The 17,918-nt window shown below is 46.7% G+C and overlaps 1 protein-coding gene across 1 annotated transcript in view; it reads left to right on the top strand.

The window, feature by feature from the left end:
* The window catches only part of LRRK2 (leucine rich repeat kinase 2), a 2,398,611-nt gene that overhangs the window by 1,533,711 nt on the left and 846,982 nt on the right, over positions 1-17,918 (top strand). The window contains exon 38 of the mRNA XM_069629211.1: positions 8,857-9,003. Coding sequence (XP_069485312.1) covers positions 8,857-9,003 — 147 coding nt within the window. The remainder of the gene's footprint in view (positions 1-8,856; positions 9,004-17,918) is intronic.

The following is a 17,918-nucleotide window of genomic DNA, read 5'->3' as shown; positions in this document are numbered from 1 at the left end:
TGACCTTTGGCTGGAGGATGACTAAAAATGACTTGCTGAGAGCGCTAGGTTACTTGGACCAAGATAGCTGCATAGTTTAGAGTTCCTCGTAGCTTCAACCCACCTCCCCGGCTCGGCTATATTTTAGAGTGCAAATCAGCCCCTGCACTCCCCTGAGTGACAGAGGAAGTTGTGGTGCCGAAGCCTCCAGTCCTGCTGGGACCAAGAGAGATGCATACAAGTGTGCAGAGAGGGAGAATAGAGGGAGGAATGCTGCTAATGGAGGTTGAGAGAGGTGCAGGAAGTCTATAAATGTGTTAGAGCACAGATATGCCAGGGTGATGGTGTGCAGGCCCACAGACATCTTCAGTGAGCGCCCTGACCACAGTGAACAAGAGGCCTGTCCCCTTGGCTCTGTGTGTGGAGATAAGCATACAGCCCATTATTGGTGAAGAGGGAGGCTCTGAACTAATAGCTGCCTGGGGACTGCTGGACTAGGGAAGGCTGCGACACTGCCATGTGTGTAATAGGGGATGGCCCCCACAGATGTAAAGGAAGGACCAAGTGTACCATTGTGGTGGAGAGGCCAGACGACCCATCTTTAATTGGATGCAAGACAGCGGGCTGCAGAGTTGAAGTTAGCGGCATGGTTGGAGAGAGAGATGATCTGGAAAACACCACGTTCTAGCTGCTATAGCAGACAAGGCCCTTGTACGTGACAAGGTCATGAGTAGGCCCGGAGGAGGATGGAGGGAGAATATGAGAGCACTAGCCATCAAGGGTGTGCATAGCATTTTGAGGAAGGACCTTCACTCAGTTTCTGGAATTTGAAACACTACATAGAGCCATTATTAAATGATATAGATCTGGTATACAGATGAAACTTGAGGGACAAGTAGAAGTGTTCACCCCTTTTTACATGAACATTTGAAGTGTGGATTGTGAAGCAAATTCAGTAAAAAAGACCACAGAAGGTTTAAGAAGGAACAGACTCCTCACCCATGAAAGAGAGATACTCCTTGCTGCTTAGTGGAGTTTGTGTTGCAGGAATACCGGACTAGGTACACCACTAAATAAAAAATGTCAGAAAAGAATTCCATGTGTGATGAGAACTTGAAAGATATGGCCACGAAAGGCAATACTTTGGACAGATTGATGGAAATTAGGGTATTAGGAATGGATATACAATCTTTGATTACAGAATTGTGGGGCAGATTGCAAGATAGGTGAGAGGCCTTTCAAAACAACCAGCTTTGACTAATATCTTGGAAATTAAGTAGGAGGCCAGATTTATGGATTTGGAGACTCAGGAAGCTGAGCTGGTATTAAAAGTTGGTTGCATTTGATGGCATTTCCAAGATGGCCGCCAAGAGGAGTCTGGTGTGAGCTCCGCACACCCAGTCAGAGAAAGGAGCCCACAAAGACCCAACACCTTCGGAAATGCTGTACCCAGCTTTTGGAATGACTGGGGTAGCTAGTGCAAACTGAACACAACTTTGGAAGTGTGTGGGAGGCTAAGCCCTGGTGCCAGCAGAGGCAGTGTCTGGCGAGGGAGCAGCAGAGGCAGTGTCTGGGGAGGGAGGGAGGGAGAGAGGGAGGGAGAGGGGGAGAGGGGGAGGGAGGGAGGGAGACACAGAGAGAGACAGACACCGACCCCCACCCCCAAAGCCTCATTAAAGCAGAGGCTAGGGAGCTAACAAATGCATGGACATTGCATACTGGTGAACAACAGGCAATGATAAGCAGGAACAGCAAGACATTAGCACAGAAACACATATTTAAGAAGCGTGCACAGTTGAAAAGGCAAGTTCTGGGGATTTATATTTTTATCAATGGACTTTCCAAGAGGGAGCCTCGCATTGCAAGGATTGGGCTGTGCTACTCTGCCATCTTGGAGGCATTTCTACACTCTGGTACCAGCAAATGTAGGGGAGGGCCTTATGCTCTCCCTGAGGAGGAACACTTGACCAGCAGCTGTGAGGGGCAGTTATCAGCCCAACTAAGGCTCCACCACAGGAGTCTACCCCGCCAGGGGACTCCACTCCCAGCGGTATCGTCTAGCCTCACCCCAGTGTCAAATTCTCAAGCCAAAGGTTAAAGACACTACTCAATTGGCAAAACCACCTAAGAACACACAATGAAGCGCCATACAGAAGTGCTGGGGTCTGGATACCTGGTCGGATATCAGGCCGAGCTCTCCTGCACTTCGGAGCCTGTCCCTTCCACACAGGATCACGCTGCAATGGCAATGAGTAAGGAAGACCTAATGCAATGCTTCAGCGAGTTCTAGGATACCCTTATTAAATCTTTCCAGGCACAGTTTGCTAATATCTCGGAGGACTTGAAACTTACTCTCCAAGAATTTAAGTAACATTGCCTCCCTAGAAAGACCAACAGATATAGCGGAGAGTGCTCTCCAGGAACGCACGGAAGACACTTGGAAGAGCGATGAAATGCTGGAATTGCTGACACACGTAGCCCACAATCTGGAAATCCCATGTGAGGACCTGGAAAATAGGTAGCAGAGATCCAGTATTGGGATCAGAAACCTTCTGAAAATGTTGAGGACAAAGATCTCAAAACAAAGGTGCAGCACATGTACAGAGACCTACTCAATGTGGACCAAGGGATGGAGATCCCCTTTGATCATATTCAGTGGGTGGGCCCCAAAGAGAGTGGAACCCGGCGCTCACCGACGGGTCATCCTGGTGGCTCTTAAGGAATGGCATGCAAGGAGGGGCCCAGTGAACAGTGAGGTGGTCCATCTATTTCAAGACCTAGCACAATCAACACTCAAGAGGAGAGCAATGAGTCTGGTGATCCAGTACTTGTCTCAGAAACAAATACAGATGGACCTTCCCCTTTGGCCTGGCCTTTACCTGGGAAGGGCAACAACATTGCATCTCAACATTTGAGGAAGGGGCGACCATTAAGACAAAGATCGTTAGCTGCACACCATTCCTGAATGGTGGATAGACAGTCTGGGATGAGAGAGGGGGAAGAGGAAGTATTGGAGGGAAGATTAAAGGAAAGCTGTTTGTCATCAGCATAACATTGGAAATGAGGAGAGGAGGAGGAGATCAGGTGGGCAAGAGGGGCAAGATAGATATTGAAGAGCAATGGCAATTGTCATGACCCTCAGCCCTGATCCCCGCTGGCAAGCCCATTGGCCAGGTGGAATCGGGGCTCGGATCACTAATAAGGCCTGGCATCCACTTCTCAGGCCCTCTTGGGGCCAGTACTGGCACCTTTGGCGCCAGGCTCATCAGTAAGGAAAGACATCTGCTTGTGGAACTACTTTATTTAGGCTTTCAGCCAACATGGAGGCATCCACATAGCTTGATTCCTAGAAGCAAGCGATGCGGTCTAGTGTCTTGGGTGTGGTGGCCTAGGTACTACTTTACCTGGACTACTTTACAGTGGCTATTTAAACCACACCCGAACAAGTCAACACACTTCGCGTTACTTTGCTTCTAGCAACGTGATGCTCACTGTGTCCAGCTTTCTCATGAGCCTGGTGAATTCCGGACCTACAGAAAAACCAAGAACATCGTTAGCAGCAGAATCTTACATGCATTCATCATCCTTCACTGCTCGCAGCTCCTGAGCAGCTCTGTTGGTGGAGTTCACCGCCCAGATCGAAGGACCTGAGAAAAGGAGGAAGACATTATTAGAGCGCTTAAAGACTTACCTGATTGGTTGCTTTTCGGCCGGCATAGCTCCGGAACTCCATCGGCGCTGGGAACTCACCGCGACCTACGAAAAGAGAAAAGCACAGGTTAGTGAGGACAAGACATTGCTGCGCTACGCAAAGTGCCTCCTTACTGCATCATAGCGCTATAGCACGCCATCATCTCCCGGTGAGAACCAGCATATCCAGTTCTCCAAGCGGACACTCCGCGCTCCTAGGGAGATAAAAAAAGAGACATTTAGAACAGAGAAAAGGCATGCAAGAATTACGACGCCATCAATCGCAATAAGACCTACCTGAAAGACACTAAAAGAGCAGCAGTCAGTGAAGTAACTGGACCGCCCGCGCCCACAAAAGACAACGCACCCCTGCCCAGAGAGCAGGACGGAGAGCCCACCGATTCCGACAATCAGGTGAGAAGAGAACCTGGAGGGGCTGGAAACACAAGGGAGGTGGGGGAAAACTTACCTTGGTCGCCAAGTCCTAATATAGTCTTCATTTCCAGGCGGAATCCCATCAAAACCGAGACCACACCAGGGAATCATTGGGAAGGGCACCAATGACCAACTGGCTGGGTGGTGTCCCCGTGGATACCAGGTGAGTGTAACAGCAATAGGATAAAGCCCTGGGGGTTGCCACAGGTAGAGAGTGTGGTGGTGGAGGAGAAGGGGCCCAGCTGCAGCTGGGAAGGGTGGTTAGTGACGAAAGAGGTCAGCTAATCCAGTGCCCGGTCAGGGAGGCCGAGGATGTCTGAGTCATTTTATGAGGATACAATGGTTGACCGTGTCAAAGGCACAGGAGAGATGAAGGAAAATTAGAACAGCAGGACAGTTGGAGTCTATATTTGCAAGCATGGTTTCACATGTGTTCAGGAGAGCAATTCCCGTGCCTCTGCATGCCCGGAATCCAGATTGATGGTCATGAAGGCACCCAACAAGATTGTTGTGGAGGGTACATTTGTGGAGGACCAGCTTCTCCAGGAGTTTACCCAGGAAGGGGGTAGTGAAAATAGTTAGCTGGGTTTAAGGGGTCAGCAGACAGCTTTTTTCAGAGCGGGTGCACAAGGGATTTCTTGAGGGATAGAGGGAAAGACCCAGTGGCGAAGGAGTTGTTTCAGAAGTCGGCGCGAGAGAGATGTCCTTAATGGTTCTGGAAGAGCAGAGGAGCACCTTCATAGAACTGACCACTTTAGAGACCTCACCCAGTGCTATGGGCAGGAGAAAGAAGAGAGAGAGGAGGTGGAAGGATGGGAGCCAAGGGAGGCGGGGAGCATGCACGGGAGTGGAGATGGGGTGGAAAAGAGTAAGGGCAAGATGTCCTGGGTTTTACATGTGGAATGGGAGGCCAAGTGGTGCAGAGAGCCTTGGAAGGAAGGAGAGAGGTTGAAACTGCAACTGGATTGGCGAGTTCCTTGCAGATTTGGAATGATTTGGCTGTGTTAGTGGCTCTAGAGCTGCGGGCTTTGATGTGGGCCCGCTTCTTGGAGCGGATAGAGAAGTGATATTGCTTTTAGAGCAGGCGGCAGGCCAGTTTGTCAGAGGGTAAATCCAAGGTCTGACACTTCCGTTCAGCACCTCTTCACTTGTGTTTCAGAGATGCTAGATATGAGTCAAACCAGTTGTTCTTGGAGGCAGGTTTTAGGTGGATCCTCATGACGGGGGCAAGGATGTCCCGTGTATTCGAGATGGAAAGGTGCAGGTTAGAGGGAGAGTCAGATGTGGGAGTTGGAATGAAGGAGGAGGAAAAAGCAGCAAGTGACATTAGCTTCATTGGTCGGTGTCATGACCTACAGAACGCGCCCCTTTTGGACTTCCTGGTCCTTGTCTCAACGGGGCTTGCACTCCCTGGTACTCCCAACATGGCCGTCCAGCGTGAAACACCTTCCTCGCTCTTCACGTTGGACGTAGCGTGTTCTATTAATAGACCACGCCCCCCGCGGCTCCGCGCGTCTCAATGCTATTGCGAAGTAGCGACCAGACGTGTGCTCCATAGCTCGCGGTATTGCTTCCCTGATTCTGTCCCTACTAACTACATTCCTAGTACCTCTCCTTTCTTTCTTACTTCCTGGACTTGTGTGCTGAGTAGTGCACTTTCTTCATTTCCCGGATTCCTGGATCCTTGCATCCCGGAACTTTGAAAGCACGCTGGAGTTAGAAGAGACTCTTGCAGCCTTATTCAAGACCCAATTCGTCCGCAAGAAGGCATCGACCAAGAAATCCAGCAAAGATCGGACTCGGGTGAGAAGGGGGAACTCCATGACAGTCGGGTGATGGCGAAGGAGGCCGGTAGTGTGGGGGTGGCTCAGAGAAAGGGCAAATGGGGCCATGTGGTAGAAGAGGAGAGAGTGTTCAGACGAGGAGAGGGGGTAGGGACCGGGTTAGGGATGGGGATGTTGCCAGAGATGAGAGCATCCAGAGTGTGTCCGGCTGAGTGGGTTGGACCAGAAGGAAGACTAGAGAGAAAGAGTCAGAGGACATGGAATTGCGAGGTGGATGATTCAAGGGAGTCGAGGTGGATGTTGATGTCACCAAGGAGGAGGAGTTTGGAAAAAGAGGTTGAGCGGGAGGAGGCAATATCGACCCATTCAGAGAGAAATAATGAGATGGGGGCAAGGGGCGCGGGTGCGAGAGAGAGTAGGCGAGATCCCAACCCTACAGAGGAGGCATTCAAAAGAGGAGTAGGATTGAGCAGGTATGATGGAAGAAGGAACCCAATTGGGTAACATCAGGGTCACTCCACCTCCAGGTCTGTTGGCTCTGGGTTTGGAGAGGATTTTGTAGCCCTCTGGGAGGAGTGTGTCAAGAACAGTGACAGAGCTGGCATTGAAACATGTCTCATTACAAGCGAGGTCAAAGTCTTCGAGAAGGAGACAAATGTCAGTGGAGTGTTTGACAACAGAGCAAGCATTCAGAGTAGAAAGTGAAGATGGTTACCACTTTTGAAGGTTTTCCGAGGGGTGCTCCCATCAGTGGTGGTGGAACGGGGAGAGGAGAGGAAGGAGAGGTGGGAGAAGGGAGGAAGTTTGAGAGAGGGCAGGCACCGGTCGAGAAGAAGAGTAGGTTGAGAGCCTTGGGCCAATATAGTGCCATTATGATAGACACCAATGATACACCTAGAGGATGAAAAAGTATGCCATGAGTACTTCCCACCCAGTGCCACCATTAATAGGTGAGGAGGAGAACGGGGGGTGGAGACCAGATGCGGGGGGTTCCATAGGTCAAGGGAGGGACAGAAAAGAGGATGTCAGTAAAAGTCTGCCTGGAAGCAGCATTGACGTAGGTGTCATCAATAAGTAGGCCTGGGTTGGAGTCCAGGAGAGCTTTTTTCAGCTTTTTTCTTCCAAACCTTGTGAAAGAGGTAGAATAGGTGGTAGAGTAGCAGTTTAAATAGATAGGGGAGATTGAGACTTCCATGGGAGTAGTGGAGGAGAGATAGACAGGCAGGGGTGGCTGGACAATGTACAGGAATTCACCAGGTGGCCTAGAAGCCAGGTATGCACAGAAGAAAAAGGTGTGAAATGGAAGACAATCAATGCACCGATTTTAAATGCACAACAAAATGGTGGATACAAAGATTTAAAAGGACGCCGAAGTTCAAATTTGCAATAGAGTACTAAAATGCACAACAAAATGTTTGATTGGTCCGTGGTAGGTGGTGACATCGTGTCACAAATAAACATTCCATAAAGCATAATTCATGACTTAGTAGCAACTTGCCTAGAGCTTTAACCTTAAGTATGATTGCACATGGTTCGCTTTGATATCTTAGCAATACCAGGAAGGGCTGAACAGGTTTCTCTTTGAACTACCGATTGCGATCTCATCCGCCCCAGTCTCCTTGCTCCTTTTAAGACATTATAATTTATGCAACCACTACTCCGACACGACCAGCCTCTAGTTTCACCGTGTGAAAACATTTGACCATGGGACACCCTGGCCTCAGACCCCATCTTTATTGCTGGCCCAAACAAATGGTCAATCCCCTCTATGCTAGTTCAATGCAATGAGAAAGATTACATCTGTTCCTTGCAGAACTGTTAAACTATAACCCTTAGTCCTGCTCGCAGGCTGACCTTTTACTGGATTACTCATTATTTTTCCGTCAACCCCCAAGCCTGAAAAAACAATGTCCCAGATGCCTAAAATGCATCGTGTATCTGCTAACTGCAATCAATGTCTGAATAAACTCACAAAAGGCCACGGCATACAGATATATATAAACTCCTTAATAAATGTCTTCTTATATGTTTCTCTGTGTGATTAAAACTCCTTTTATAAAAATGTCTGTGTGAATGTTTTATAAATATGATTATTTACTGCAGGCTTTCAGGACAGGATGCGCATGTGCATTGAACCACTCCGTTTCCCAGTTTCTATGGGTTGCAAAGCGCCCCGGATGTAGATTGTGTTCATGTTGCATTTGTGATTATAACACACGCACACAAATCCAATATGTATCAATTCTAACAATAAGCAACACTAAAAGTAACTTATCCAATATGTATCAATTCTAACAATAAGCAACACTAAAAGTAACGTATCCCATCCATAATGAACTACACTAGATACATACAACATTGCAACATTGCACCCAGTTCGCCACCACTCCAGTCATCAATATGAGATGTGCAACATGAACCCTTCGTAATCATGGGGACCCTTCCTGACCACCCCAACACATACAAGTGCAAATATAAAAGGCACCTCCTCTGCATTTTATTTACACTCATTTTTGAGAATCGGCCTCGTAATTTCTAAAAACCTGATAATCACCAAGGACGGTGAGTGTTGATAAAAAAACAGCAGTCATTAAGCAAGGCCACAGGGGACAAATATTGGTTGGAAAATTGGCACACTTGATGTGCATAAGGGTATTTCTTGGCATCTTTCTCATATGAAGAATGCTGTTTAGAAATAATCATGGTCAATTTGTTTTCATGATTAGATAGGAAAAGGTACCACCAACAGTATTAATGTAAGCCGACCTTTATAATAGTGTTGGAACTTTTCAGCTTAGTTGATGTATTCCAATGCAGATTTTAACACAGGCTTTCACTTCTGAAAATTATAGTTGACTTATTAGAGATTTTACATTCCGAATACCTAAAATGTTTTTATCTTTCACTAACATTTAAAGTTGCAAAATAACGTGACTGAAGTACATATTTTATTTTTTGGCACGTGCAGGGGACCTCCTAATTAATCCAGACAACCCGCGCTCAACAATTCCAATAGCCCAGATTGCACCTGACCTTGTTTTGGCTGATCTTCCAAGGAATATTATGTTGAACAATGATGTTCTGGAACTTGTCCTATCACCAGAATTTTTACTTGGTATAAGTATTCCTTTTCCCCATTTAATTTGTTTTATATACTGTTATGCTGTTTAATTTCAAGATAAGGTTTATAATTTTGGTGAGGTGAAAATCTGTTTGCAAGAGAATTTAAACAATTTGCTGTGTGGCTGAAATTATTTAAAGCCACTGCAGGTGTGTAAAATATATTTTGTGGTTTAGAATTGTACAGTTAGTAACTGTTACACTTGACTACATTTTCTACTTTGGAAACACTTAGAAGACCTTATGTAAACATTTGAAAATTAAACAAACAGTACGAGTTTAGTTAGTATGAGTCCACGGAAGGCAGCGTTCAACCTCATATCACAGGCACCTGACCTTTTACTTCATGCTTAATTGTTCATTAGGTTTCTCAAAAAAGATGTTCAAGAGTCGCAAGAGGTGACTGTCGCTGTCTAATCCACTTGTCTACCATGAGATTTACTAATGCACCTACCTGAAGAGCAAGATCAGCAATTCTTGCCCCCTGGGTGAAATGCAGAGATCATTGGATAGATAATGGCATACTGCACTCCAGCAACAGGTAGAAGCAGCAGTTTGTTTCCTTGCTTGGTCACCTCCATTGACGGATCATCATTCCTTGAGATACATTTGGGCTACTGGCTAACATTTTTTTTTTTTTAATTCACGGAGAATAAAGGAGTCCACACAAAGATGGCCCCTCACGTCAGGGGTTCACTGGTGCTCAGACACCCTGCTAAATGTTAAACATGCAGTAAGAAATATTGATATCAGAAAAGAGATGAAGACAGGCATCCGTTTCATGATGCATATTATTTAATTCATTTCTATGTATTTATTTTATTGTTTTTTTATAATGCGCCTAATACCATACCGGAGTTTGGTTTCTAAGTGTGGATCCGGGATTTGAATCTCAGTTGCTCTGCATGGCCTTGCTTCCAAGACCAGGGCATTGTCCATGTTGGACTGAAATATAAATATTGTTAAAGGAGGGACTTCAACACAAGAATCGGTCTTTCTCCAGCACGAGGTATGGCACGGATTCATGTGCTCATGAATATTCCCTATCGGCAGGCTGGCAATCCTCGGGTTAAAAAATAAAAAAATATTGTCTCTTTAGCTTGAAAACTGCATTTCTCCTCTAAACCAATAACTGTACTCTAGGTCATATTGTCCCAATCCAATGGCAGTTATCTCCCTAAGTTCCACCCCTGGTGGCCATATTCAGATTTTTACCACATGCTTCAGTGTTGGGAGTCCTCTTCTTGCTCTCTGAGATATATTGTTTTCATATTTCGTGTTTTTAGCCAAATTTTGAAAAAAATGTTGACCGATTTTTGCATTATCGTACCAGAAGCAGTGACAGCAAAGATAATCCTACATCGCAGATCTTCCATCGAGTTTCGAGAAGGTCCGGGCTTGGGCCTACTTCGGGCCTTTCCACCATGGCCGATGAGAAGAGGTGCCTCTTCAAACTCTGCACAGTGTGGATTGAAGAATGTGTACGTAGAAGATCAGCACCATAAATGTCTGTATTGCCTTCATCCGGACCATGATGAAGAGGGATGCGAGGTCTGACGCGGGTTTTCGAAGAAAATAAAGAAGGGTGTGCAGTCATAATGTCGACATCAATAATGTCGACAGTCAAAATGTCGACAAAATAATGTCGAAAATGTATAATGTCGACATACAAAAATGTCGACACAATACATTTTCGACATTATTTTGTCGACATTTAATAAAAGCATAAATACATTCTCTATATATATACACACAAATACGTTGTTGATGGTAAGTTTGATATATCAGTATGTTTATTAAATTGAAAGTAGTATGTGTAAGTAAACGTAACTGTACAACATAATAAATAAATAAAATTAACAATACTTTTACTTTAATAAATATATAATTAAATACAACACCTTTTTGTAATTCATTTTAACTTGTTATATAATAAAGAACCAGTAGATGGCGCTTGAGAGCTAAAAATGTATGTCTATAATTATTAACTTATAATTGTTTTGACTTTCTACGTAAGGTACGTAGCACAACGTAAACGTGAGCGCCATTTTTAAAGCTCACTTTCGACTTGTTTTTACCGCGGTCGCGTCCTCGTCCCTTCGCTCCATGGATTTGTTTTTTTTTTTGGGCATTTCATCATTTTTTTCATGGTTTTTCATCTGACGGACCGGGTCTTTGTGGATTTCAAGGATTTTGTCGTACGGATGGTGGATTTTTTTTTTCGGATATGGCTTTTTTGGAAGTTTTTATTTTCATGCAGTAGCGAGATTACCCGGAACTGATTATTGGACTTTCGAGTAATATGGATTTTGGACACTTTTCGGTGAGTTTGGATACCTTTTTTTACTGAAGCTGTGGATTTCAACAAGAAAACGGTACTTTTTCACGGTTAATGCAACGTCATTTTGCACCTGGATTCATGGATTTTATGGGGGATTCTTCACCTTTTTAACACGGAATCTTGGCCACCATGAACTGTAAGTACTCTTTTTAGCATTTTAAGTTAAAAGCTATGGAATCTAAGTAAATGTCCTTGTTCTCTACTGTGAATGCTTGTACTAATTGCACTAATTTACTATCATAGTCTCTGTATTTTTTGGTTTTCGGTGCCTGATTTGCCAAAGAAATTGTTTGCGAAATTCTCATTTCTTGGTGTTGTTCTTCTAACTTTAAGTCTCGCAAGAAATGCCACAAACTTGGATTTTGGGTATTGAAATTTTTACTTATGCGGCTATGCCAGCCTTCTAATGCGTTATTTGTTCGGGGTTTGTTCTCCATGGTGTTGCGGTAGCAGTTCCATAACTCAATTGTGTATTTTGGTCGGCGTCTGTTGCCACTCCGTGTTAACTGGCCTATCCATGTATTTTCGAAGTAGTCTAGTAAATTTGTTAATTCATTTTCATGATTTTTATAGTATTCACTGTCAATTAAATGTTCGTAATAATTAATAACATGATTCTCCGGTACAAAAGCCAATGCAAAAAGTTTTTTTACGTTAATCTGAAAGTAACTGTCCTCCGTATATTTTGCTGACAAACCTAATTTCTGTATTTTTCTCCAAACACTTTGAGTGAAATGAAAAAAACAACCCTTTATTGTAGTGTCTTTGTACACGCATGAAAAACCCTTGATTTGTGCTGTTTCAAAATCCATGATTATTGTCTCTGGTTGTGAATCGGGTGTAGTTTCCTTAATTTTATTGTATACGATTTTGTAAGCGTCCTCTGTTTTTTTTGGCATCAAAAAGTAAATCAGTGGTAATGTTTTGTCATTGATTGTTCCATGGACAGTATAAAATTGAAAAAACGGGTGGGGGCATACTTTAAACGTGGCGTCACTTTGCCAATATTTGCTTTGACTTAGATGGCGAAAGTTTTCAGAGGTAGCGAACACCAAGATTTTTTCATTGTTTATTCCCATTTCGCCACAATAAAAATGTTCTCCTCTCGCTGTAATCTTAAAAATATCCGGAATACGTATATGTTCAAAGGATGTAGGTGGAGGGGGTAGGTTTTCATTGGTATGTTTTGCTCGGTTCATAGTGCGTTGCATCAACTTTTCAGCTGGTAATTGCGCTGTTACATGCGTTGGTAATTGGCCACAAACTTCCCTGAGTACCGATCCACTAGTTTCCCCCTCATGTTCTACTGCTTTTCTTTTAAGTTCCGTTAATGTTTTCCTGATGATTATAGTTGTTTGATCAGGCATATGATTGTGTTCAGCGTTTCCCTTTACTTCTGTTCCCACTGTTACTGCGCGGGCTGAACATTTATTTTTTGTATATTCTGTGCAGCGCCAGTATATTCTCTCTTTTCGCTGAAGTTCTTTACAGAATATGTATCCATTCCATACCAGCTGCTTACTTCCTTTTTGGCTTTCTATAAATTCTATTTTGTTTTCCATTTTATCACCTGAAACGACACGTAAAAATAATTTTTTTGAGGTACTGTATACTATTTCCTTTATTGTAGACGTAATTTTTCATAATGGTAGTGCGTCTTACCTTTTCGCTAGAAAAAAGTACGAAAAAAATGCTGTCAATTGCCCGAAGTAACCTCTCAAGAGATGTTCTGTCAGGTAATGACGGTTTTTTCACAGCCGTTAACCGTTTCCTGCTATCAAAAACAAGGTGCTTTACTCAGGAATGTCATCTAGCGTGTTAACCATTTCGTAACCTATCTTTATCCAGTGTCACAGACAAGTGGGTGATTACGGACGAAGGGAAGGGGAGGGGGTGCTGGGATGGTTCGTGATGGAGGGTGAGGTTGGGGGGTTGGGGGGGGGACCCCCCCCAATGATTATTTCTGGTTATTGTCTATGATAATCGACCATTTTTTTTGTCGACATTTTTTTTTCGATAAATTGACTTCTTCCATTCTATGTATAGGATGTCGACATTATTGTTTTCGACATTTTTTTTTCGACATTTTTGCATGTCGACATTTTTTTGTCGACATTTTGACTATAAACCATAAAGAAGGATCACTGCAGCAGGCTGGCAGCATGGTTCAAATCTGGCAAAGCCTCTGACTCTGCTTCCCGGACATGGTCATGCTTCCCCCAGGACCGTCCGGTCTCGCGAGCAAACTCCCTCAAAAAAGAGGTCAAGGTCCTTTGAGGACGTCCGGCTCTCGGGGGTTCAAAACAAGCGAAGACTCCACAAACGCCGAACCCTCTGGTTTCGCCGGGGCTGCGGGTCCCTGCTCGGGGAGGACTACTTCCACAGCAAACCTACCAGTGACTGGCGCGCCCTTTGAGAGAAAGTCTTTGACCCGTCAAAGCTTTGCTTACCATCGGCAGACAAGACTATGAAAGAGAGATTGAAAGGTGGCCCTTTGCTGCCCCCTTCAGCAACACCATCATTGGCTGCCCAACTGGCCAGAACAACTTCGTTGATGATCACAACCACGTTGACGAAGGCTCCTGCTACCGCCCCGTCGACGACCATCACATCTTTGTCAAAGAGGGGCCTGGCCACGAACGTGGTGTTCACTGTTACGAGTGTCCCTACCCCCATGGCATGAAGCAGCTGTGGCAGCACCAACTAAGGTACCTGGAATCGGGATAGCTCCTCTAGCAGTACCACTCCAGAAGTCTGCAGAGAAGGGAAAGGGTAAAGTCCTGCCTACTGACCCTAAGAAGGGTGCAGGTCCACGAGCTGCCACAGAGAAACAGATGCAGATTTATCTGAGCTCCGACGATGGCGACGATGATATGCCCGAGAACTACTATTTGGACCATGAACACAGTGGTTTTGGAAATCCAACAGAGACTGCCTCCCACACCAGGCCTTGCCCTGTCTAGGAGCCCCGGGTTCCCACTCGGGATCCCACCCCAGTGCAAGCGTAAGTGGAAGGACCCAGCTGGCCTGAGGCATCACCCGCCACCTCCATATCGTTATCTGGCACACAGACACAGGCACGGATACGGCTACTATGGAGACACACCGACAAGGCTGATGACTTCGTACCAGCTGACGTGGAATCATTGGGCATGGATGAGCCCCACAGGGCCTCTCCTCGGGATGAGTTCGGTTCTTTTCACGCGATGATGTCGAGGGTCTCAGACCATTTTCATCTGGTGCCTGAGGAGACAAAAAAGGATGGATTCCTTTATCAACAAAGTGATCCCAAACAGAAGACCATCATGTCCCTCCCCTTGCTAAATGACATCTGGGAAGAGGGCTTGGCCCTAATGAAAACTCAGAGCACCGCTCCTCCCAAGCTAGACAGACTGAAGAAGAAATCCAGGGTCCCGGACTCGGCCCCTATGGCCTGTGGTCCCAGCCTTCACCCGACTATGTGGGCTCTGCCGCAGCCCGAAAGCTCTCGGCGAACCCGTCATCCTCGTCCATGTTGCCTCTGCACCAAGAAGGGAAAAAGCTGGATGTGATGGGCAAAAGGATCATCTATAACACTGCCTCCACCATTATGGCCGCTAATGCCCTGGCCATTCTGCCCCTGTATGATCGGAAGCTGTGGTATTAATTGCGCCCCATCCTGGACTACTTACTTGAGAACAAGAAGGTAGAGGCCCTGGTCCTGTTCCAGGAGGGGGAGGTGGCCTTGGACCATGCCATTACGATGGCGGTAGACATCACGTACACAGGTTTCCACCAAATGGGCAACGGAGTGTCTCTTCGTCGGCAAGGATGGCTGAAAGCAACCAATTTCAGACCATATGTTCAGTGCAAAGTGTTAGACATGCCATTTGATGGAGAGAACCTTTTTGGCAAGACCATTGATGATTCTCTGCAAATTATCAAGACAGACACAGAGACAGCACGTTCACTAGGGACCCTACAGCAACATTGATCGTTGTCCTTTCGTTCCTCGAGAGGAAAGTCCGGCAGGTCCTCCAAGGGGTGTACCATCCCTTATTGGCAACTTTCCCGTTCCACGACTCAAGAGGCATACAGAGGTCGCTCACAGGCATACAGCAGCAGAGGTCAGCGCCGCCAGCAGGGCAGGACCCCAGCACCAAAAACAGTGTGAACCGGCTGTGGACTCGGGGCCCCTACTTGTGCACCCCAGTGTGAGGCCAGTTGGCAAGGTTTCTCAGCATGTGGAAGACTATCACCACCAATAGATGGGTGCAGGACATTCTCGAACAGGGCCACACCTTGGAGTTCCAACGCAGGTGTCCTTATACTCCTCCTGTGGCTTGACCAGAACAACATATGGCACAGCTGCTACAGGAGGTCCATGCCCTGTTAAGAAAGGGGACGGTACAGCCCATCCCCCAGCACCTCTGGGGTTCCGGAGTGTACTCCAGATACGTTCTGGTCCACCTCAATAATTGAAGTCTCAGAAGTTCAGGATGGGAACCTTGCAGCACATGATCTGCCAACAGGAGGAAGGCCGACTTCCTGGCATCTCTGGATCTGGAAGACGCTTACTTCCTCATCCCCATCCACAGGCAGCTCCACAAGTTCCTATCAGTTCAGGGCACTCCGCTTTGGCCTCAAATCAGACCCAAGGGTCTTTACATATTACTTGGCTCCGGTGGTGGCACATCTTCATCTTGAGGTCATCCATGTCTACCCATACCTGGATGATTGGCTCGTACGATCTCACTCCCACTCACTGGCGAGCCAAGACATGGCGAAGACTGTGCGTCTGCTGATGGATCTGAGATTTTCCATAAATTATCCGAAATCCTGCTTAGAGCCATCACAGAACTTTGTTTCTGGGTGCCCGACTGGACACAGTCAGTTGTATGGCATCTCACTCTTAAGAGAAGGTGATGGCCATTGTGGGGAAGGTGCAGCACCTGTCGGCACGGTCGGCTACAGTGCAAGCCGTGAAGTCGCTGCTGGGCATAATGTATTCCTGCATCAACCTCCTCTGTCTTTGCAGACTACAGATGAGGACTCTCCAGGAGTTTCTTGATGTGAGGTGGCTGCAAGTCTTGGGATCCTGGATGGACTAGATCTCCCTTAATGAGGAGTTCTGGCATGCAATCCAGTGGTGGGGCATGCACCCTCACCTCAGGCAAGGGGCTCCATTCCAAGTCCCTCCGCACCAGGAGACGGTCACCATAGATGCTTTACTAGAAGGTTGGGGGGCCCGTACCAGGCAGTTGCATGCCAGAGGCCTCTGGCTGCTCGAAGAAAAGACCCTTCACATCAATGTCCTGGAGATTCGAGCGGTCTTCTGGTCCCTCGTGTCCTTCCTGCTGTCTCTGAAGGTGAAGGTGGAGATCTTCACGGACAACACCACCAACCAGGTTCTACATCCGGAGGCAGGGTGGGATGTGCTCTCCGGCTCTCTCTAGTGAGGCCCAGGATCTGTTGCACTGTGCCATTCGTCGGGACATGTTTGTTTCTTTTCACCTGGCGGGCACCAAGAACACCATTGCAGACTCACTCAGCAGGGAGCTACGTACTTGCCATGCGTGGGAGCTTCGCCAGGATCAAGTGGATCTTCTATTCTGCGCATGGGTCAGCCACAGATCGACCTCTTTGCGACGGCGACCAACTCCAAGTGTCAGAGGTTCACCAGCAGGTTCCCACAGCCAAGGAGCTTGGGGGATGCTTTCTCGTTCCCGTGGGAGGGACTTTTCCTATACACCTTTCCTCCTTTCCCAGTCCTTCTACGAGTGATCAACATACCCAGACAGTGTCACTGCAGGATGGTACTCGTCTCTCTGGCGTGGCCGCGACAAATATGGTAACCGGACCAAAGCGATTCTACACCACAACGCAGCCTCACTGAACCTCAGAGCCTGCTCCTGCAGCCCTAGAATGTTGACATTATTCTTTGCTATTGAAATGTGAGGATATCCTGGCCAATGCCAGAGCCCCTTCAATGTTGACTTGCTATGCCCATAAATGAAAGCACTTTTCTGTGTGGTGCCGGGCTCAGAAGATTACTGGCCAAGGTTGGTCTGGCTCACGCCTCTATCAAGGTGCACCACCTGGCCACCATCCTGTTACACCAGGACACTGGGTAGGCCGACCCTGTGGTTGCACAGGCTCGTCGAGGAGTTCCGCAAGGGCCTCTTCAGGACTTTTCCGCCAGTGAAGGCTCCGTCCCCAACTTGGGAACTCAATTGATCTTGACTAAGCTCATGGGGGCTCCCTTTGAACTGATGCATCGGGTCCCTCCTAAAGTTCATCTCGTGGATGACTGCTTTCCTCGTGGCAATCACCTCGGCCAGGTGGGTCGGAAGGATCCAGTGCCTGTCCTGCAAACAGCCATACATATCCTTCCACGCTGCAAGGTTGGTACTGCGTACACACCCCACATCTATGCCAAAGGTGCCATCAAAGTTCCACCTCAACGAGCCTTTGGTGTTGCCTGTCTTCTTCCTGAATCCTTTGTCACCAGCGGAGATGACATTGCATTCGCTAGACATTGCCCGTGCCTTAAAGTTTTATGTAGCGCCTGAAGAGTTTTTGGAAAACTT

Source organism: Ambystoma mexicanum, chromosome 12, assembly GCF_040938575.1.
Source record: "Ambystoma mexicanum isolate Mex_15411 chromosome 12, UKY_AmexF1_1, whole genome shotgun sequence".
In the NCBI taxonomy this organism is placed as follows: Eukaryota; Metazoa; Chordata; class Amphibia; order Caudata; family Ambystomatidae; genus Ambystoma; species Ambystoma mexicanum.
The sequence above is the reverse complement of the archived record's forward strand: the minus strand, read 5'-3'. Positions and strand labels throughout refer to the sequence as shown.